The sequence below is a fragment of the Coregonus lavaretus genome (genome assembly GCF_964263955.1).
Source record: "Coregonus lavaretus genome assembly, contig: HAP1_SCAFFOLD_200, whole genome shotgun sequence".
NCBI lineage: Eukaryota > Metazoa > Chordata > Actinopteri > Salmoniformes > Salmonidae > Coregonus > Coregonus lavaretus.
The window spans coordinates 500,906-524,891 of record NW_028166063.1 but is presented as its reverse complement, the minus strand read 5'-3'; the positions used below and the strand labels follow the sequence as shown (position 1 = coordinate 524,891).

Below are 23,986 nucleotides of genomic sequence, written 5' to 3'. Positions count from 1 at the left end.
TTTATCTCTATTAAGACACCTTATGGTGGTGTTTCCTTTATTCTGGCAGTTACCTGTAGCATTACATTTGCCTGTAGTAGCTTTATCTCTATTGAAACACTTCATGTTGGTGTTTCCTTTATTCTGGCAGTTACATGTAGCATTACATTTGCCTGTAGTAGCTTTATCTCTATTAAGACACCTTATGGTGGTGTTTCCTTTATTCTGGCAGTTACCTGTAGCATTACATTTGCCTGTAGTAGCTTTATCTCTATTAAGACACTTCATGTTGGTGTTTCCTTTATTCTGGCAGTTACCTGTAGTAGCTTTATCTCTATTAAGACACTTCATGTTGGTGTTTCCTTTATTCTGGCAGTTACCTGTAGCATTACATTTGCCTGTAGTAGCTTTATCTCTATTAAGACACTTCATGTTGGTGTTTCCTTTATTCTGGCAGTTACCTGTAGTAGCTTTATCTCTATTAAGACACTTCATGTTGGTGTTTCCTTTATTCTGGCAGTTACCTGTAGCAATACATTTGCCTGTAGTAGCTTTATCTCTATTAAGACACTTCATGTTGGTGTTTCCTTTATTCTGGCATTTGCCTGTAGTAGCTTTATCTCTATTAAAACACTTCATGTTGGTGTTTCCTTTATTCTGGCAGTTACCTGTAGCAATACATTTGCCTGTAGTAGCTTTATCTCTATTAAGACACTTCATGTTGGTGTTTCCTTTATTCTGGCAGTTACCTGTAGTAGCTTTATCTCTATTGAAACACTTCATGTTGGTGTTTCCTTTATTCTGGCAGTTACATGTAGCATTACATTTGCCTGTAGTAGCTTTATCTCTAAGACACTTCATGTTGGTGTTTCCTTTATTCTGGCAGTTACCTGTAGCAATACATTTGCCTGTAGTAGCTTTATCTCTATTAAGACACTTCATGTTGGTGTTTCCTTTATTCTGGCAGTTACCTGTAGTAGCTTTATCTCTATTGAAACACTTCATGTTGGTGTTTCCTTTATTCTGGCAGTTACCTGTAGCAATACATTCGCCTGCGGTAGCTTTATCACAGATCTGTTTGTGTTGTATCGCAAACTTCAAAGTTTGTTGTTGTCACTGACAAACGGCTAAAGTGTTTGAAATGAGACCCCGCCGTCGTTCATTTAATTTCCAATCTTTAGCTTAAATTCAAATCACTTGTATTTCCTGAGAGGGAACTTCATGACGGGTTGATAGATACAAGACCCATAGCAACACATTGTCACATAGAACACAAAAATATTTACAGTATAATGCATGGCATAAATTATAAAATACCTATCACATTACACATTTAGTAATGACAGAATGCATTTAGTAATGACAGAATGCATTTGAAACCACCACAGTAACACTTTTGTATGACTTAGTCATTCTCTTATCGATAGGAGTGGGAGAAAAGGTGATCATGCATTGATAAGCACACCAAAGACTGTATTAACGATAAGTAGCCTAATAAAATAAATACTGCACTTCTAAATGACTAACTTCTTGTAGCAGGCATTATAGAAAATGAACGCACAAGCCCATGTGCTAGTGAGTATCCAGCTACAGTGAGGGAAAAAAGTATTTGATCCCCTGCTGATTTTGTACGTTTGCCCACTGACAAAGAAAGGATCAGTCTATAATTTTAATGGTAGGTTTATTTGAACAGTGAGAGACAGAATAACAACAAAAAAATCCAGAAAAACGCATTTCATAAATGTTATAAATGGATTTCCATTTTAATGAGGGAAATAAGTATTTGACCCCTCTGCAAAACATGACTTAGTACTTGGTGGCAAAACCCTTGTTGGCAATCACAGAGGTCAGACGTTTCTTGTAGTTGGCCACCAGGTTTGTCCCACTCCTCTTTGCAGATCTTCTCCAAGTCATTAAGGTTTCGAGGCTGACGTTTGGCAACTCAAACCTTCAGCTCCCTCCACAGATTTTCTATGGGATTAAGGTCTGGAGACTGGCTAGGCCACTCCAGGACCTTAATGTGCTTCTTCTTGAGCCACTCCTTTGTGGCCTTGGCTCTGTGTTTTGGGTCATTGTCATGCTGGAATACCCATCCACGACCCATTTTCAATGCCCTGGCTGAGGGAAGGAGGTTCTCACCCAAGATTTGACGGTACATGGCCCCGTCCATCGTCCCTTTGATGCGGTGAAGTTGTCCTATCCCCTTAGCAGAAAAACACACCCAAAGCATAATGTTTCCACCTCCATGTTTGACGGTGGGGATGGTGTTCTTGGGGTCATAGGCAGCATTCCTCCTCCTCCAAACACGGCGAGTTGAGTTGATGCCAAAGAGCTCGATTTTGGTCTCATCTGACCACAACACTTTGACCCAGTTCTCCTCTGAATCATTCAGATGTTCATTGGCAAACTTCAGACGGGTCTGTATATGTGCTTTCTTGAGCAGGGGGACCTTGCGGGCGCTGCAGGATTTCAGTCCTTCACGGCGTAGTGTGTTACCAATTGTTTTCTTGGTGACTATGGTCCCAGCTGCCTTGAGATCATTGACAAGATCCTCCCGTGTAGTTCTGGGCTGATTCCTCACCGTTCTCATGATCATTGCAACTCCACGAGGTGAGGCCTTGCATGGAGCCCCAGGCCGAGGGAGATTGACAGTTATTTTGTGTTTCTTCCATTTGCGAATAATCGCACCAACTGTTGTCACCTTCTCACCAAGCTGCTTGGCGATGGTCTTGTAGCCCATTCCAGCCTTGTGTAGGTCTACACTCTTGTCCCTGACATCCTTGGAGAGCTCTTTGGTCTTGGCCATGGTGGAGAGTTTGGAATCTGATTGATTGCTTCTGTGGACAGGTGTCTTTTATACAGGTAACAAGCTGAGATTAGGAGCACTCCCTTTAAGACTGTGCTCCTAATCTCAGCTCATTACCTGTATAAAAGACATCTGGGAGCCAGAAATCTTTCTGATTGAGAGGGGGCCAAATACTTATTTCCCTAATTAAAATGCAAATCAATTTATAACATTTTTGACATGCGTTTTTCTGGATTTTTGTTATTGTTATTCTGTCTCTCACTGTTCAAATAAACCTACCATTAAAATTATAGACTGATCATTTCTTTGTCAGTGGGCAAACGTACAAAATCAGCAGGGGATCAAATACTTTTTTCCCTCACTGTAGCTCTGTAAACAACGGATTCTGCAAATGTGATGATGGTTAGAAGGCGGTGCATATATGAATTATGTAAGATAATATTTTTAACAACATGCTAGCCTGTCCACTTTGTTCAGATGTTGAAATCAAGTGGCCTACCTTATTTCTCAGAATGAGAACGAGCTGCCAGTTCCTTATATAATTGTGTTTTAGGCTTATTGCACATTTATAAAACACAGACTAGACAGCTAGTATAACGGTCTTTGGCTAAAATTCTGCTAGTGGTCAAACTGAAAAATACTTTTACAGAATCAACATTCATTGATACTCCTGTTTTAGTAGTGTCTGCTCTGCGTGCAATTTGAGTAGTTGAGACATTAAAAGGGTATCGTTAGAAAGATTAACTTCTCGTTTACAGTAAAATAATGTCTCAATGTCTTTCGGTGTCCATATGACCAATTCTGTTGGACCAAACCTAAATGCAAAGAGCGAGTTGAAACCGCTTGTCAGAGAGGAAGAAGTGATCTCTTGTGAGCGGCAGGGAGAGGGGCTTGTGTGTGTGTAAACAGAGAGGAAGAGGTGAAGCGAGAAGTTTCACTCTCGCCCAAATCTGTCCAAAATACAGTGCCTTGAAAAGTATTCAGACCCCTTGAATTTTTTCATTTTTTTTTTAGGTTACAGCCTTATTCTAAAATGGATTAAATTATTTTTTCCCTCATCAATCTACACACATTAATGACAAAGCAAAAACAGGTTTTTAGACATTTTTGCTAATTTATAATTTAAAAAACCAGGAAATATCACATTTAAATAAGTTTTCACACCGTGGACTCAGTACTTTGTTGAAGCACCCTTGGCAGCGATTACAGCTTTGAGTTTTATTGGGTATGATGCTGCAAGCTTGTTTGGGGAGTTTCTCACATTCTTCTCTGCAGATCAGGTTGGATGGGGAGCGTTGCTGCACAGCTATTTTCAGGTCTCTCCAGAGATGTTCGATCGGGTTCAAGTCCAGGCTCTGGCTGGGCCACTCAAGGATCCTGACTAGTCTCCCAGTCTCTGCCACTGAAAAACATCATGCCACCACCATGCTTCACCGTAGGGATGGTGCCAGGTTTCCTCCAGACGTGACGTTTGGCATTCAGGCCAAAGAGTTCAATCATGGTTTCATCAGACCAGAGAATCTTGTTTCTCATGGTCTGAGAGTCTTTAGGTGCCTTTTGGCAAACTCCAAGTGGGCTGTCATGTGCCTTTTACTGAGGAGTGGCATCCGTCTGGCCACTCTACCATAAAGGCCTGATTGGTGGAGTGCTGCAGATATGGTTGTCCTTCTGGAAGGTTCTCCCATCTCCACAGAGGAACTCTGGAGCTCTGTCAGTGACCATCGGGTTCTTGGTCACCTCCCTGACCAAGGCCCTTCTTCCCCGATTGCTCAATTTGGCAGGGCGGCCAGCTCTAGGAAGAGTCTTGGTGGTTCCAAACTTCCATTTATGAATGATGGAGGCCACTGTGTTCTTGGGGACCTTCAATACTGCAGAAATTTTTTGGTACCCTTCCCTAGATCGGTGCCTTTGACACAATACTGTCTCTGAGCTCTACGGACAATTCCTTCAGTCTCGTGGCTTGGTTTTTGCTCTTTTATTTTATTTATTTCACCTTTATTTAACCAGGTAAACCAGTTGAGAACAAGTTCTCATTTACAACTGCGACCTGGCCAAGATAAAGCAAAGCAGTGCGATAAAAACAACAACACAGAGTTACATATGGGGTAAAACAAAGTCAAAAATACAACAGAAATAAATATATATACAGTGTGTGCAAATGTAGCAAGTTATGGAGGTAAGGCAATAAATAGGCTATAGTGCAAAATAATTACAATTAGTATTAACACTGGAATGATAGATGTGCAAGAGATGATGTGCAAATAGAGATACTGGGGTACAAATGAGCAAAATAAATAACAATATAGGGATGAGGTAGTTGGGCGGGCTAATTTCAGATGGGCTGTGTACAGGTGCAGTGATCGGTAAGGTGCTCTGACAACTGATGCTTAAAGTTAGTGAGGGAGATAAGTGTCTCCAGCTTCAGAGATTTTTGCAATTTGTTCCAGTCATTGGCAGCAGAGAACTGGAAGGAATGGCGGCCAAAGGAGGTGTTGGCTTTGGGGATGACCAGTGAGATATACCTGCTGGAGCGCAGACTACGGGTGGGTGTTGCTATGGTGACCAATGAGCTAAGATAAGGCGGGGATTTGCCTAGCAGTGATTTATAGATGGCCTGGAGCCAGTGGGTTTGGCGACGAATATGTAGTGAGGACCAGCCAACAAGAGCGTACAGGTCACAGTGGTGGGTAGTATATGGGGCTTTGGAGACAAAACGGATGGCACTGTGATAGACTACATCCAATTTGCTGAGTAGAGTGTTGGAGGCTATTTTGTAAATGACATCGCCGAAGTCAAGGATCGGTAGGATAGTCAGTTTTACGAGGGCATGTTTGGCAGCATGAGTGAAGGAGGCTTTGTTGCGAAATAGGAAACCGATTCTAGATTTAACTTTGGATTGGAGATTCTTAATGTGAGTCTGGAAGGAGAGTTTACAGTCTAACCAGACACCTAGATATTTGTAGTTGTCCACATACTCTAGGTCAGACCCGTCGAGAGTAGTGTTTCTAGTCGGGTGGGCGGGTGCAAGCAGCGTTCGGTTGAAGAGCATGCATTTAGTTTTACTAGTGTTTAAGAGCAGTTGGAGGCTACTGAAGGAGTGTTGTATGGCATTGAATCTCGTTTGGAGGTTTGTTAACACAGTGTCCAATGAAGGGCCAGATGTATACAAAATGGTGTCGTCTGCATAGAGGTGGATCTGAGAGTCACCAGCAGCAAGAGCGACGTCATTGATATACACAGAGAAAAGAGTCGGCACAAGAATTGAACCCTGTGGCACCCCCATAGACTGCCATAGGTCCAGACAACAGGCCCTCCGATTTGACACATTGAACTCTATCTGAGAAGTAGTTGGTGAACCAGGCGAGGCAGTCATTTGAGAAACCAAGGCTATTTAGTCTGCCAATAAGAATGCGGTGGTTGACAGAGTCGAAAGCCTTGTTCAGGTCAATGAAAACGGCTGCACAGTACTGTCTATTATCGATCGCGGTTATAATATCGTTTAGGACAGGGGTGTCAAACTCATTTTAGCTCAGGGGCCACATGGAGGAAAATCTATTCCCAAGTGGGCCGGACCGGAAAAATCATGGTATATATAACTTAAAAACAACAACTTCAGATTGTTTTCTTTGTTTTAATACGATCCACATACAACATAAAGCTGGAGCCTGAGGACAGTGTGTCCAAAATAGTACAAGCACAACATCACTATTAATCATAAAACACGTCAAGTTTATTTGAAAATTCTAAAGAAAAAGAACACACAAACACACAATGCCTCAGTGATTAACAGAACTGTTTCACAGATCACAGAACTATATCAGGGTGTCATTTCTCAGGCAGAAATGTAGATAAAAAGAATGAAATCCAGTTCCCCAAACAAGTGCAAGAACCACAGAGTCAAGAATAGGTTAAATATACAAATAAAATAAAATCAATTAAAAACAATAGCACATCAACATAAAAACATATAAACATAAATCTGAAAGCGTTGCTCAAACTCCCGTAACAGTCCAGTTATTTTATCTTTGAACCGCTTCATGTCTGCCACATGTTGGGTCGCGCACACATTTTTCAGACAGGGGAAGTGAGCTGCATCACCACCGGCAAGTTGCGTCTCCCACAATGACTGCTTCAACTTGAAAGAACGTATGCTGTCATAATACTGCGTGACAACTTTGTTGCGCCCTTGCAGCTGTTTGTTCAAGTTATTCAGGTGCTCTGTAACATCCACCATAAATGCAAGGTCCGGCATCCATTCTGCGGAATGAAATTCTAACACTGGTTTGCCCTTTCAAAGAAACGCCTCAGCACAGCACCTCGGCTTAACCATCTTACCTCAGTGTGGTATGGCAGGCCATAGATGTGGTCTTTCTCTCTGAGAAGGCTGTCAAACTGACGGTGATTCAGGCTTCTGGATCGGATGAAATTAACAGTTTGGATGACCACCTTCATGACGTTATCCATCTTTAATGACTTGCAACACAAAGCCTCCTGGTGCAAAATACAGTGAAAAGTCAAAAAATCACGTCCTCCATTTGCAGATTGCACTTTCTCTCTGAACTTTGTCACAACGCCTGCTTTTTTCCCGATCATTGAGGGCGCACCATCTGTAGCCAGGCTGACAGCGCGGGACCAGTCCACTCCGACCCTGTCCAGCGCGCCGACGAGTGCGGTAAAAATATCAGCTGCTGTCGTTGTATCTGTCATCGGCACCAACTCCACGAACTCCTCGGTGACGGTCAATGTGTCATCAACTCCGTGGATGAAAAAATGGTCAGTTGTGCAACATCTGTAATGTCCGTGCTTTCATCAATTACAACCGAAAACGCAATAAATGACTTTACTTTTTGCTTCAACTGGCTGTCCAAATCCACTGAAAGATCGGAAATCCTGTCTGCAACTGTTTCTCTTGTCAGGCTGATATTTGCAAAAACCTGCCGCTTTTCAGGGCACACAATCTCCGCTGCCTTCATCATGCATGTTTTTACAAATTCACCCTCACTAAATGGTTTTGAAGCCACTGCGATTTCATTAGCAATGAGGTAGCTAGCTTTCACTGCAGCGTCACTGATGTCTCGGCTGTGAAAAACACAGACTGCTGTTTCTTCAGACCCGCCAACAGTTCATTCACCTTCTCTCATCTCCGCTGTCCTTGAAAGTTGTCATATTTGTCGGCATGAAGACTCACATTGTGGCGACGAAGGTTATATTCTTTCAGCACTGCAACATGCTCTGAACACACCAAACATACAGCTTTCCCATTCAATTCCGTGATTAAATAGGATGACCATTTTTCTTGGAACACTGCACTCTGCGTCCACTTTTCTCTTTTTTGACAGAGACATATTGGGGCAATGAGGGTGCCAAAGCACATAATGTTAAAAGTAGAAGCCGTAATAAATATCGTGGGCAAAACAAAGTAGCTCATTGGCTGCACGTGCTTGACCTACTTGCTCTGCCCCGGTATAAACAGTTTGCTTGCTTAACACAATTTCTATTGCGCCATCCAGTGGACGCAATTGGAACAGCAGTTTATTTTATTGAAAAATTGCAGCGCATTTTTATACGATTTTTTTTTTTTTATTATTATTTTTTTTTTCAAAATCATCTCGCGGGCCGGATTAAACCCGTTTGCGGGCCTGATCCGGCCCGCGGGCCGTACGTTTGACACCCCTGCAATAGAGAGTGCATCATCTGTTGGGGCGGTATGTCAATTGGAGTGGGTCTAGGGTTTCTGGGTTAATGGTGTTGATGTGAGCCATGACCAGCCAGTTGGTCAGCGCGTGCTCAGAGTACACGTCCTGGTAATCCGTCTGGCCCTGCGGCCTTGTGAATGTTGACCTGTTTAAAGGTCTTACTCACATCGGCTACGGAGAGCGTGATCACACAGTCGTCCGGAACAGCTGATGCTCTCATGCATGTTTCAGTGTTACTTGCCTCGAAGTGAGTGTAGAAGTAATTTAGCTCGTCTGGTAGGCTCGTGTCACTGGGCAGCTCACGGCTGTGCTTCCCTTTGTAGTCTGTGATAGTTTGCAAGCCCTGCCACATCCGACGAGCGTCGGAGCCGGTGTAGTACGATTCGATCTTAGTCCTGTATTGACGCTTTGCCTGTTTGATGGTTCGTCGGAGGGCATAACGGGATTTCTTATAAGCTTCCGGGTTAGTCCCGCTTCTTGAAAGCGGCAACTCTACCCTTTAGCTCAGTGCGGATGTTGCCTGTAATCCATGGCTTCTGTTTGGGGTATGTACGTACAGTCACTGTGGGGACGACGTCATCGATGCACTTATTGATGAAGCCAGTGACTGATGTGGTGTACTCCTCAATGCCATCGGAAGAATCCCGGAACATATTCTAGTCTGTGCTAGCAAAACAGTCCTGTAGCTTAGCATCTGCTTCATCTGACCACTTTTTTATTGACCGAGTCACTAGTGCTTCCTGCTTTAGTTTTTGCTTGTAATGGAGGGCGAGGGAGAGCTTTGTACGCGTCTGTGTGTGGAGTAAAGGTGGTCTAGAGTTTTTTTCCTTCTGGTTACACATTTAACATGCTGGTAGAAATTAGGTAAAACCAATTTAAGTTTCCCTGCATTAAAGTCCCCGGCCACTAGGAGCGCCGCCTCTGGATGAGCGTTTTCCTGTTTGCTTATGGCCGTATACAGTTCATTGAGTGCAGTCTTAGTGCCAGCATCGGTTTGTGGTGGTAAATAGACAGCTACGAAGAATATAGATGAAAACTCTCTTGGTAGATAGTGTGGTCTACAGCTTATCATGAGATACTCTATCTCAGGCGAGCAAAACATTGAGACTTCCTTAGATATCGTGCACCAGCTGTTGTTTACCCCTTGTCTTACCAGAGGCTGCTGTTCTATCCTGCCGATACACATATATATATATATATATATATATATATATATATATATATATATATATATATATATATATATATATATATATATATATATATATATATATATAACCCGCCAGCTGTATGTTATTCGAGTCTTCATTCAGCCACGACTCGGTGAAACGTAAGATATTACCGTTTTTAATGTCCGGTTGGTAGGATATTCGTGCCTGTAGTTTGTCCACTTTATTATCAAGCGATTGTAGGTTGGCCAATAGTATCGATGGCAAAGGCAGATAAAAAATCCTCAGCAATCTACACACAATACCCCATAAAGACAAAGCAAAAACAGGTTTTTAGAAATTGTTGCAAATTTATTAAAATTAAAAAAACAGAAACCTTATTTACATAAGTATTCAGACCCTTTGCTATGAGACGGAAGTGTTCCTCTGTGGAGATGGAAGAACCTTGCAGAAGGACAACAATCTCTGCAGCACTCAACCAGTCAGGCCTTTATGGTAGAGTGGCCAGATGGAAGCCACTCCTCAGTAAAAGGCACATGACAGCCCGCTTGGAGTTTGCCAAAAGGCACCTAAAGGACTCTCAGACCATGAGAAACAAAATTCACTGGTCTGATGAAACCAAGATTGAACTCTTTGGCCTGAATGCCAAGCGTCATGTCTGGAGGAAACCTGGCACCATCCCCACGGTGAAGAATGGTGGCGGTGGCATGTTTTTCAGCAGCAGGGACTGGGAGACTAGTCAAGATCAAGGCAAAGATGAACGGAGCAGGTACAGGGAGAGCCTTGATGAAAACCTGCTCAGGACCTCAGACTGGGGCGAAGGTTCACCTTCCAACAGGACAACGACCCTAAGCACACAGCCAAGACAACGCAGGAGTGGCTTCGGGACAAGTCTCTGAATGTCCTTGAGTGGCCCAGCCAGAGTCTGGACTTGAACCCGATCGAACATCTGTGCAGCGACGCTCCCCATCCAACCTGACAGAGCTTGAGAGGCTCTGCACAGAACAATGGGAGAAACTCCCCAAATACAGGTGTGCCAAGCTTGTAGCGTCATACCCAAGAATATTCGAGGCTGTAATCGCTGCCAAAGGTGCTTAAACAAAGTACTGAGACAAAGGGTCTGAATACTTACGTAAATGTGATATTTCGGGTTTTATTTTTATTGGCTTGAAAAAATGTAAACCTGTTTTGTTTTGTCGTTAGGGGGTATTGTGTGTAGATTGAGGGGAAAAAACAACTTTCTCCTTTTTAAAAAATAACGCTGTAACGTAACAAAATGTGGGAAAAGGCAATGGGTCTGAATCCATTCTGAATGCACTGTACATTTAACGAAGTCCATAACGTCACAAACTCTCGTCATAATATATGCACGACAAACTCTTCCGAACTGTTTCGGCTGGGAAGCATTTGGCCTACCATAGAATACACTAAATCATAGATTTGGCACATCATTGTACATGTTACACATCAGACAGTAGCCTACAATTAGCAAAATAGAAATTGAATCTACATTTCAATATGACTTAAATATATAAGCCTATTTAGCCTAGACTGTATGTATCTTTTTAATGTAGTCGTCTCGGTTTTTAATTTGAACCATCATTTATTCTTCACTTGTTTGTAATAGTTGCAAAGACAATGGAAACTTTGTAGGCCTATTTGTAGTCAACTTTGTTCCGACGTTATCGGAGGTCACAGAAGACAGATAAACATCTTGATTCTATATTTAACAGAGATCTTCTGTGTAAAAAAAAAGCATCTAACCGACGCACTTAGCTGTTCTATGAGTGGTCTGAGGCAGTCAGTAAATAACAAGCATTTTCAAGTGCAACTGAGAAATAGTGCAGAGATTTAACGATGCTCCTACGAAGGTTTTAACGATGAACTTAGTCTTAAAGTGATGCTCCAGAGCTCTTGTATAATTTCAGCCAGTAGTTTTGAATGTCGAGCCACAAGACAAAATGAGTCCCTGAACTAATACGTCATCCTTTTTTGTTGTTTTTGCAATTCATGATATGATACGAATTCCAATTTGTTCAATGTGTTACTAATTTGGAAGTGCTTAAGATCATACTGTATCTTCAAACCGGGCCCAGGGCCTGTATTCCTAAAGTGACTTAAGATCACAGACTGTGTCTTCAAACCGGGCCCAGGGCCTGTATTCCTAAAGTGTCTTAAGATCACAGACTGTATCTTCAAACCGGGCCCAGGGCCTGTATTCCTAAAGTGTCTTAAGATCACAGACTGTGTCTTCAAACCAGGCCCAGGGCCTGTATTCCTAAAGTGTCTTAAGATCACAGACTGTGTCTTCAAACCAGGCCCAGGGCCTGTATTCCTAAAGTGACTTAAGATCACAGACTGTGTCTTCAAACCGGGCCCAGGGCCTGTATTCCTAAAGTGTCTTAAGATCACAGGCTGCGTCTTCAAACCGGGCCCAGGGCCTGTATTCCTAAAGTGTCTTAAGATCACAGGCTGCGTCTTCAAACCGGGCCCAGGGCCTGTATTCCTAAAGTGTCTTAAGATCACAGGCTGCGTCTTCAAACCGGGCCCAGGGCCTGTATTCCTAAAGTGTCTTAAGATCACAGACTGCGTCTTCAAACCGGGCCCAGGGCCTGTATTCCTAAAGTGTCTTAAGATCACAGGCTGCGTCTTCAAACCGGGCCCAGGGCCTGTATTCCTAAAGTGACTTAAGATCACAGACTGTGTCTTCAAACCGGGCCCAGGGCCTGTATTCCTAAAGTGTCTTAAGATCACAGACTGTGTCTTCAAACCGGGCCCAGGGCGTGTATTCCTAAAGTGTCTTAAGATCACAGACTGTGTCTTCAAACCGGGCCCAGGGCCTGTATTCCTAAAGTGTCTTAAGATCACAGACTGTGTCTTCAAACCGGGCCCAGGGCCTGTATTCCTAAAGTGGCTTAAGATCACAGACTTTGTCTTCAAACCAGGCCCAGGGCCTGTATTCCTAAAGTGTCTTAAGATCACAGGCTGCGTCTTCAAACCGGGCCCAGGGCCTGTATTCCTAAAGTGTCTTTAGAGTAGTGGCTGTTCTAGGATCAGGTCCCTCTGTCCATTCATTATAATCTGAAAGACCAAACTGATCCTAGATCAGCCACTCTGAGAGGCTTTATGAATACGGGCAGCAGCAGGAAGACAATAAGAGACTGAACTGGACAGAAGAGCTTCTGGCAGCTCACTTGCATCAATGCACATCTGTCATTGTACCAAGCTACTAATAATAATGTGGTGGGTGCTTATATTTCTCCTGTTTCACACATGTACAAGTCTGTATTAATACACGTGTGAATTGGATTTTATTTTTTTTGCATATTCCAACTCTCCCTGAGACCTCAGCGAATGGGGTCAAGGGTCACAGTAGAATACCTTTCAGACTGGCTTGTCCCTGTTTTACCCAACAGAAGGCTAATGTGTCAGAAGAAGGTGGTCGTTAAATGATGTCGTTTTTTAACTGACCAATGGCACTGACTGTTATGCTTGACTATTAAAGTGCGTTGCGATTTTAAATGCGCTTTAAATACAGTTTGATTTGATTGTGTATTTTAGGACTTGGGTGGCCCTTCCCCATCCTGCTCCACTGCACCCCAACCAACACTGTCACTAGGTCCTGGTGGTAACCATGGTGACCAGGGGCAGGAGATTGACTACCCTGGGGGCCTTGACAGCTTCAGTGAAACACCTCGATTTAACATCGTAGTCAAAGAGGAGGAGGAAGATTTAGAGGAGTGGAGTTTTAATTATACAGGTAAGTAGCCGACTGAAAATGCTCACTGGAAATAAAATGGTTCTCGCAAGGGATTTAAACCAGCAGTTCAATTTGATGAATCTTTAAAGATGGAATCGTCATTAGGGGAAACAGCTCCACTGTTTGCCCCAGACACTTTGTAATTTTTTTTATTTTTTCTAGATGAAACGGAGGTGAGTAGCGTGGTGTTTTTGTTGTTGCAGTATCTGCTGTTCTATCACACATGGAATGATGTCTGAGGGGGAAAAGAACAGTTGGTTGTAATGATGTCTGAGGGGGAGAACAGTGTTGGCTGTAATTATGCTGTAATTATGCATGAGGGGGGGGCAATAACAGTGTTGGCTGTAATAATATCTGAGGGGGGAAAGAACAGTGTTGGTTGTTTACAGTAACGTCTTTGTTGTTGTAATATCAAAGGGGCGGGGGTCGTTTCACCATTAAGGATTCACCTTTTTTAAAAGTAGACCGATGTATTTATTTACTAGCAAGCAATGAAAACATTGTATAAAAGAAAGTCCACACATGAAAACATTAGTTTCCTGAAGTGCCGTAGCGCATCTAGAAGATTAGCTGCTGGGGCATCAAAGGTCAGTTGGAAAGAGGAGGGGATTTAGAAAGTTTAATAGGCTGACTAAGTTAGCAAATCAATCACTTAGAATCTTTGGTAAACACCCCTGCTATTAAGTAAACATGAAAATATAGTTAATAATAACAAATAAAAATTCCCGAAATGAATTCTAGGCCTATTTAAATGGTTTTGACGGTTATTTTATTTTCATGATGGTCTTCATCCATAACGGGTCAGTTACACGGTTATTCAATTACCATCACCGCCCCTACCCACAGATGGACAATACTTTAATGCCACCTGAGGAGATGATTTATTAGTTTAATATATGGACATAGAGAGTTACAGTAGATTATGATACCCTATTTCCTATATAGTGCACTACCAGGGTCCAGGTCAAAAGTAGTGCCCTATATAGGAAATAGGGTGGCATCTGGGACGTACCATAACTTTGTTTTAATCCTTACGATTGAAACAGGAGAGAGTCCGAACCCCAGCTCTAGTGATGAGGCATCAGGAGTACCTGAACAACACCAGGAGAATCACACAGCTAAGAAGTCGTCTTACTGCTGCTCAGAGTGTGGGAAAGAGTTTCCTCACCCCTCAAAACTACGGAGGCATCTGAGAACGCACACAGGAGAGAAACCGTATCCTTGCTCTGTGTGCGGGAAGAGATTCAGTGATACAGGGGTCCTCAAAACACACGAGAGGTTGCACACAGGGGAGAAACCATACGCCTGCCCAGAAAAGGACTGTGGGAAGAGGTTTGTCAGCCAAGGAGAGTTAAAACTACACCATCAGACACACACCGGAGTGAAAACTTGCCACTGCTCTGTGTGTGGGAAGAGTTTCTCACGTATGTGGCACTTGAAGGTCCACATGATGACGCACGCCGGAGAGAAGCAGAGACTCACCATGAAGAAACCTTTCCCATGCTCTGAGTGTGACAGGGGCTGCAACTCGGCAGCAGAGCTCAAGATGCACCAGAGGATGCACACTGGGGAGAGACCTTACCAGTGCTCCACCTGCAAAAAGACCTTCGTTTTCCCAAGCTCTCTAACAAGACATGAACAATCCCATATTAGCGAAGAGAATAGCACCGCCAAGCCGTACAGCTGCTCAGAATGTGGGAAGGAATTCACTCAGCCCTGGACCTTAAAGATACACATGCGCCAGCACACCGGAGAGAGACCGTACCACTGCTCTCAGTGTGAGAAGATGTTCTCATCTTCATCACTCCTTAAAAGACACCAGAGGGTTCACACTGGAGAGAAACCATTCCAGTGCTCCGACTGCGGGAAGAGTTTCTCCTCGTCAGCGAATAGAACTAGTCACCGTCGTCGTATCCATGAAGGTATACAGGGTGGGTCACAGCAGCAAGAGGCTACCTCTGTGGATGGTACCACCAATAGGGTAGGTGTATCTGGTCATGCTTCTTTCAAGTATCCAGTTTAGGGTGGCAATTATTCTTTGTATTTATTTTCTTTAAAAGGTTTTCTAGAAATCCGTGTTGGAAGATTCCAGATGTCCTGCTTATTTCCTTCTGAGTCCAGGAATTTTTCCAACCTGGATTTCTGGAAAACCTGGGAATTTTTCAAGAACATCAATATAACTAAGATTGATTCCGCTATTGACGTGTTATATTGAATGAAGTTGTCTGATTTATTCATCCTAGGCTTGTGTTGACCAAAACGAGCAGGTTGAACCCACAGCTGTAGAGGAGTCTGGGCAGGTTGAACCCACAGCTGTAGAGGAGTCTGGGCTCAGTCTGGTACTGGATGTCAAAGTCAAAGAAGAGGAAGAAGATCCTGCTTTTGGTGAGTTCAAAGGTTACTTTGGTAAGGTGTGGGTTATATTATTGGCTCAGTCTCAGATCTTCACATATTTAAGGAGTTTACTTAATTGCCTGTTAATCCATACTACCGCTTTACCACAGCAGAGAGACCTCAACATTGCTCTGACAGTGAGAAGAGTCCCTCTACATCAGTAGAACCTGACCAACACCAGGAGAACAAAGCTCTGGGCCCTCACATCTGTTCAACGTGTGGAAAAGAACTCTCCAGCTCCTATAAACTAATGCTACACCAGAGAACACACACAGGAGAGAAGCCTTACGAGTGTATGGTGTGTGGGAAGGGCTTCTCCCAAGCCGCAAACCTCAAGACGCACCAGAAAGTGCACAGTGGAGAGAAACCGTACCCCTGCTCTGACTGCGGGAGCAGGTTTACTCACATGGGAGACCTGAAGAGACACCAGTTGTTGCACTCAGGGGAGAAACCTCATAGCTGCCCCGAGTGCGGTAAGAGTTTCTCTCAGTTGGCGCACCTGAAATCTCACCAGCAGACACACACAGGGGTGAAACCTTTCCTCTGCGCTCACTGTGAGAAGACTTTCTCCACCGCGGCCAAGCTGAAGAACCACGAGAGAGTGCACACCGGAGAGAGACCTTACCGCTGTTCCTACTGCCCCAAGCGCTTCGCACTATCTGGGACACTTGTGAAGCATGAACGACTTCACACCGGAGAAACACCGTACCAATGTGGGGAATGCGGTAAGGGATTTGCTCAACTGGTGTCCTTGAAGATACACGCCCAATCACACACTGGAGTGAACTTCTACACCTGTTCCCAATGTGACCAGAGCTTCTCCACTTCAACCAAGCTGAAGGAACACCAGAGAATCCACACTGGGGAGAACCTATACCAATGCACCGAGTGTGGGAAGAGTTTCACCATTGAGTCAAAGCTGCTGAAACACCAGAGAGTTCACACTGGAGAGAAACCGTACCAGTGCTCCGGTTGTGGAATGAGGTTCTCGCTCTCTGAGAACCTACTGAGACACCAGCGTAACTCTTCAGGGATCTGTAGTGTTGTGAGCCTTCATCAGGCTACTGGGAGTGGGATGCTACAACTACAAGATGCTGCTGCCTTCCAGAATATCAATGTAGGTGGAAATTATTATCCTGTCAACCAAACATTTGTTAAAGTTGCAGTGGTCCTCTCAATTGATTCTAAAGGCCCATATCCCAGACGCAGATTAAGACTAGTCCTGCACTAAGCATTTTCTCCATTGAGAGATTGATAAAATCTCCATTGGGAGATTCCCCATTGAGCATGCATTTTAGTCTGAACTGTGGTGCAGCAGGCAAGCCTAGATAGCATGAGGAATGCTGGTTAGGAGAACAAGCTCCAGCTGAGCACGGTTCCCTTAACGGGGGTGTGGCAGCCCTCTAATGGAATGCCTATAAACTTCAATGTCTGCAGCACGCACTCTGGAGAGCACACATCACTTGAGGTGTGGCTAGGGACGGATATGATTTGCAGCTTTTGGCTCGTCCTGTCGACTTGCTGCTTTTGTTTTCCTAAATGTAAAGTGTGACCCTGTAGAGCTCTGGAAGAGCCAGGATTTCATTCTCCTTTTTATTAATGAAAGCCTCTATTTGCTCCACGCCTTCACCTTTGAGTCTTGTTGCCTCTAAGCCCGACCCCCTAGACATTTTGAGCCTCTATGCCCCGACCCCCTAGACATTTTGAGCCTCTATGCCCCGACCCCCTAGACAGTTTGAGTCTCGTTGCCCCTATGCCCGACCCCCTAGACAGTTTGAGCCTCTATGCCCCGACCCCCTAGACAGTTTGAGTCTCGTTGCCCGACCCCCTAGACAGTTTGAGCCTTGTTGCCTCTATGCCCGACCCCCTAGACAGTTTGAGCCTCGTTGCCTCTATGCCCGACCCCCTAGACAGTTTGAGCCTCATTGCCCGACCCCCTAGACAGTTTGAGACTCGTTGCCCGACCCCCTAGACAGTTAGAGCCTATATTCCGGACCCCCCCAGACAGTTTGAGTCTCATTGCCCGACCCCCTAGACAGTTTGAGCCTCATTGCCCGACCCCCTAGACAGTTTGAGCCTATATTCTGGACCCCCCCAGACAGTTTGAGTCTCGTTGCCTCTATGCCCGATACCCTAGACAGTTTGAGTCTCGTTGCCTCTATGCCCGACCCCCTAGACAGTTTGAGTCTCGTTGCCCCTATGCCCGACCCCCTAGACAGTTTGAGCCTCTATGCCCCGACCCCCTAGACAGTTTGAGTCTCGTTGCCCGACCCCCTAGACAGTTTGAGCCTCGTTGCCTCTATGCCCGACCCCCTAGACAGTTTGAGCCTCGTTGCCTCTATGCCCGACCCCCTAGACAGTTTGAGCCTCGTTGCCTCTATGCGCGACCCCCTAGACAGTTTGAGCCTCATTGCCCGACCCCCTAGACAGTTTGAGACTCGTTGCCCGACCCCCTAGACAGTTAGAGCCTATATTCCGGACCCCCCCAGACAGTTTGAGTCTCGTTGCCTCTATGCCCGATACCCTAGACAGTTTGAGCCTCATTGCCCGACCCCCTAGACAGTTTGAGCCTATATTCCGGACCCCCCCAGACAGTTTGAGTCTCGTTTTCTCTATGCCCGATACCCTAGACAGTTTGAGTCTCATTGCCTCTATGCCCGACCCCCTAGACAGTTTGAGTCTCGTTGCCTCTATGCCCGATACCCTAGACAGTTTGAGTCTCATTGCCCCTATGCCCGACCCCCCCCAGACAGTTTGAGTCTCATTGCCCCTATGCCCGACCCCCTAGACAGTTAGAGCCTCTATGCCCGACCCCCTAGACAGTTAGTCTCTATTCCGGACCCCCTAGACAGTTTGAGTCTCGTTGCCTCTATGCCCGACCCCCTAGACAGTTTGAGTCTCGTTGCCTCTATGCCCGACCCCCTAGACAGTTTGAGTCTCGTTGCCTCTATGCCCGATACCCTAGACAGTTTGAGTCTCATTGCCCCTATGCCCGACCCCCCCCAGACAGTTTGAGTCTCATTGCCCCTATGCCCGACCCCCTAGACAGTTTGAGTCTCGTTGCCTCTATGCCCGACCCCCTAGACAGTTTGAGTCTCGTTGCCTCTATGCCCGATACCCTAGACAGTTTGAGTCTCATTGCCCCTATGCCCGACCCCCCCCAGACAGTTTGAGTCTCATTGCCCCTATGCCCGACCCCCTAGACAGTTTGAGTCTCGTTGCCTCTATGCCCGACCCCCTAGACAGTTTGAGTCTCGTTGCCTCTATGCCCGATACCCTAGACAGTTTGAGTCTCATTGCCCCTATGCCCGACCCCCCCCAGACAGTTTGAGTCTCATTGCCCCTATGCCCGACCCCCTAGACAGTTAGTCTCTATTCCGGACCCCCTAGACAGTTTGAGTCTCGTTGCCTCTATGCCCGACCCCCCAGACAGTTTGAGTCTCGTTGCCTCTATGCCCGATCCCCTAGACAGTTTGAGTCTCATTGCCCCTATGCCCGACCCCCCCCAGACAGTTTGAGTCTCATTGCCCCTATGCCCGACCCCCTAGACAGTTTGAGTCTCGTTGCCTCTATGCCCGACCCCCTAGACAGTTTGAGTCTCGTTGCCTCTATGCCCGATACCCTAGACAGTTTGAGTCTCATTGCCCCTATGCCCGACCCCCCCCAGACAGTTTGAGTCTCATTGCCCCTATGCCCGACCCCCTAGACAGTTAGTCTCTATTCCGGACCCCCTAGACAGTTTGAGTCTCGTTGCCTCTATGCCCGACCCCCCAGACAGTTTGAGTCTCGTTGCCTCTATGCCCGATCCCCTAGACAGTTTGAGTCTCGTTGCCTCTATGCCCGACCCCCTAGACAATTTGAGCCTCGTTGCCCGACCCCCTAGACAGTTTGAGTCTCGTTGCCTCTATGCCCGACCCCCTAGACAGTTTCAGCCTCTATGCCCGACCCCCTAGACAGTTTGAGCCTCGTTGCCCGACCCCCTAGACAGTTTGAGCCTCGTTGCCTCTATGCCCGACCCCCTAGACAGTTTGAGCCTCGTTGCCCGACCCCCTAGACAGTTTGAGTCTCGTTGCCTCTATGCCCGACCCCCTAGACAGTTTGAGTCTCGTTGCCTCTATGCCCGACCCCCTAGACAGTTTGAGTCTCGTTGCCTCTATGCCCGACCCCCCTAGACAGTTTGAGTCTCGTTGCCTCTATGCCCGACCCCCTAAACAGTTTGAGCCTCGTTGCCTCTATGCCCGACCCCCTAGACAGTTTGAGTCTCATTGCCTCTATGCCCGACCCCCTAGACAATTTGAGCTTCATTGCCTCTATGCCCGACCCCCCTAGACAGTTTGAGCCTCGTTGCCTCTATGCCCGACCCCCCTAGATAGTTTGAGCCTCGTTGCCCGACACCCGACCCCCTAGACAGTATGAGCCTCGTTGCCCGACCCTCTAGACATTGAGAACACAGAAGTTTAATCTGTGTCTGGGAAAGTGACTGGTCTGATCATTCTGGTGGCCAGGGCCTGAACTTAACACCCGCCATCTGCCAAACGCCGGTAGATTTGGAAATTCGCGGGTAAGATGTCTATTTCACAAGCCACGTTGGCGGGTGGCAAGGGCTCCACAGTGCCAGCATTTCACTCGCATTTGTGAATAGAAATAGTCAAGTATGATCACATTTATAGCAAAATAAATGCTGCAGTAGCTGTTTTCAAGGTATTTCTGCCGTTTTGTTTCATAACTGGAACAAGTCAAAGACCTAGGAATCCTATAGCCTATCCCACCTCGTGCTGCAACACTGCCTGGCTGGGTGCTGGGCGCAAAATATTTGTTTTTAGAAGCAGCGAGTAAAGTATTTGTTTGAAAATAAAGTTCTCCATCCTAAAAAAAAAACATTTTATATTATTTTCTCACCAGGCTGAGCCCAAACCCACAGAGTCCCTGCCTTCTGATCAGAGCCATGGTGAAGCCTCCACTCAAACTGCTGGGATCACTGTTAAGGAGGAGGAGGAGGAGGAGGATCGAACACTTGGACTGAAGATTAAAACTGAAGAACTAGAAGAAGAAGAAGAAGAGGATGATGAAGAAGAGGATGATGAAGAAGAGGATGATGAAGAAGAGGATGATGAAGAAGAGGATGAAGACGAAGAAGATGATGAAGATGAAGAGGAGGAAGTTGTTGGGCTGATTAATTCTGATGGAGAAGAAATGGACTGGGATCCTTCTCTTCTTGGTAAGTTGAGGTGGAATAGATAAGTTTGTGAATTCATGTAACTTTCCATAATGCCCAGATTTTCCTGAAAGCCTGGTTGGAAGATTCCTGGAATCAGGAGGGAATAAGCATCCGGAACCCTCCAGTCAGGATTTCTGGAAAACCTGGGAATTTTGTTAAAGCTTCTGGAATTTTTCAACCATTGTCTTGACTTGTCTTCTGCTTTGTTTAACCCATTCCATATTTTTCACACAGGATATAATCCCAGTCAGAGTTCTGACAGTGAAGAGCGTCCCTCTACATCAGGAGAACTTGAACAACACCAGGAGAATCACACAGCTACTAAGAGCTCTCACTACTGTTCAGTGTGTGGAAAAGACTGCCAAAAGTTATCGGCGCTACAAAAACACATAAGAATTCACACAGGAGAGAAGCCTTACCCCTGTACGTTGTGTGGAAAGCAATTCCGTGAGAAGGGACACCTGAAAGCACATCTGAAAACGCACACTGGAGAGAAACCTTACCCCTGCCCCACCTGTGGGATGAAGTTCGCCCATTTGGGAGCCATGAAAATACACCTGCTGACACACACTGGAGAGAAACCTTACCCCTGCTCTGTGTGTGGGAAGCGTTTTACCCAATCGTCACGTTTGAAGCAACATTTCCGGACGCACACAGGTGAGAAACCTTACCCTTGCTCTGTGTGCGGGAAGAGTTTTGCAAGACCTGCAGACCTTAAAGTACACCACAGAGAGCACACAGGAGAGAAACCTTACAGCTGCGCTGAATGTGGCCAGAGCTTCACCAGTTCCCACAACCTATGGAAACATCAGAAGACACATCTACCGCCTGTACTACTCCCACCTGTTGAGTTTGACAACCACAACCAAACACCTGAGATGAACGCTACAAATGAAGCACTGAAGGAGGAGGAAGATGAGGTATTTGGTGTTCTGATCAATTCTGACGGAGAAGAAGTTGGATTGGACTTCGATCCTCCGGGTTCTGAGGAAGAAGAGAGTCCGTCAACATCAAGAGAACCTGAACAACAACACCAGGTTAACCACACTACAACTCTGAGGTACAGCTGCTCTGTGTGTGGGAAGCAGTTCAATCGCAAAGGCCATCTGCGAAGACACGAGAGTGTACATTCAGTTGAAAAACCATACGGTTGCTCAGACTGCGACAAGATGTTTGGTTCCAACATATCCCTGAATAGACACAAGAAGTTACACAGAGAAGAGAAACCTCACATTTGCACTGTGTGTGGGAAAGGTTTTGTTCAACTGTCACGTTTGAAGGAACACTTCCCGACGCACTCAGGAGAGAAACCGTACTCCTGCTCTGTGTGTGGGAAGCGCTTCACTACTGCGTCGTACCTCAAAACCCACAGCAAAGTCCACCTGGGGGAGAGTCCTTATACCTGTAACATATGTGGGAGAGCTTGCCAGAAGTTGTCGGCATTCAAGTTACACATGAGGATCCACACAGGAGAGAAGCCCTTCAGTTGCTCTGTGTGCGAGAAGCAGTTCACTCAGAAAAGACATCTGCAAGACCACCAGAAAGTACACACTGGAGAGAAACCGTACCCCTGTCCCGAATGTGACAAGCGGTTCAGCTTCTCCTCAGCCTTGAAAAGACACCAGCAGTTACACACAGGAGAGAAACCCCACTGCTGCTTTGTGTGTGGGAATGGTTTCTCTCAAGCAGGGCGCCTGAAAGAACACCTCCGGACGCACTCGGGAGAGAGACCTTTCCCCTGCTCAGTCTGCGAGAAGACCTTCAGAAGAGCTTCTGAACTGACGATACACATCAGATCTCATACAGGAGAGAGACCGTACAGCTGCACTGAATGTGGTAAGTGCTTCGCCAGTTCTATGAAGCTGGGACGACACAAGAAGATCCATCCGAGCACAAACACTGAAGAGGCTCTGACTAAAGATGTGAAGAGTGAAGAGGATTCCATGAGTATTGATGATGAAGAAGAGGAGCCTGCCTCTGCAGTTAGTGGATGCTAGTAGGGTGAAGAGGAGTCTCTGCAGTTAGTGGATGCTAGCTAGTAGGTTGGATAATCGTGATGATTGAAAAAGAGTGCCACCTGATGACTGTTGGTCTCCAAAACGAGGTGTCGGTTTAGACTGGGACCAATGAACAATGATGACTTCATAATGTAAAAACTATATCTGCACACTGATGCATGTTTCCAATAATTGTGTTTTTGTGAAAGGTTAATGGTTTCAAGGTTGTTGCAGTTTGTATCAAATACATTCAAACTTAGAAGCGCCCCCAATATAAAAAATAATTAAAAGACAGCAGACTGAACAGTATAAAGCAGGCAAACTACCTAACATACACAATCAATCCAAGGTAAGAAATGAAATGAGCAAACTAGCTAGTGGTATCTATAAACATTTAAATAAAGTTATCAATGTTATTTCTATTAATGTGATAAAATGCTAATTATGCAACAATCCAATCCATATTAGGTTTGTAGTCAATAGAATAACCCTTCTTCCTGGTTTTTAACACTTATAGTAACTTGCCTTTAATATCATTGTTCATTATCTTAGCAAATTCTGTTAGTTATTTTAGAAAGTCAAGATAGTTCAGATATTGCTGAAAGTAGTGTGTGTGTGTGTGGACAATCATTTCAGAATGAGGTGTTTGTGGAATATTGATATGGATAGAATGTAATCTTGTTAAGTGAACAATAGAAATAAAAGTGAAGATAGTGTATGAACTAGTACTTTCATTGTCAAGAGTCGGCACGTGTTGTTGATAACATTTACACCATGGCATGTCACCATTACAACACCTCTCGACATATTGTGGTTTCTGTTCATCCAGAAGTCTTGTGAGCTTGCGTTCTGATTCGCTACAGCGGTAATCAGTCTGGTAGTACCATGTGCATGTGACGTCATACTTCCGGGGTCCTGTCCCCTAATCTTTTGAATGGGCTTGACAAATTATATCATCAAATTTGTG

The 23,986-nt window shown here is 45.2% G+C and overlaps 1 protein-coding gene across 2 annotated transcripts in view; it reads left to right on the top strand.

Moving 5' to 3' along the window:
• LOC311115145 (uncharacterized protein) overlaps nucleotides 1–23,746 on the top strand; it is a 33,443-nt gene extending 9,697 nt beyond the window's left edge. Inside the window, exons 2-7 of one of the 2 annotated variants that reach the window (XM_084190351.1) lie at nucleotides 13,212–13,410; nucleotides 14,457–15,391; nucleotides 15,654–15,795; nucleotides 15,915–16,921; nucleotides 20,707–21,022; nucleotides 21,257–23,746. In XM_084190351.1, coding sequence (XP_084046477.1) covers nucleotides 13,212–13,410; nucleotides 14,457–15,391; nucleotides 15,654–15,795; nucleotides 15,915–16,921; nucleotides 20,707–21,022; nucleotides 21,257–23,019 — 4,362 coding nt within the window. In that variant the 3' untranslated portion in view covers nucleotides 23,020–23,746. The remainder of the gene's footprint in view (nucleotides 1–13,211; nucleotides 13,411–14,456; nucleotides 15,392–15,653; nucleotides 15,796–15,914; nucleotides 16,922–20,706; nucleotides 21,023–21,256) is intronic. The other variant, XM_084190352.1, reaches the window with a different exon arrangement.
• Nucleotides 23,747–23,986: the final 240 nt, after the last annotated feature.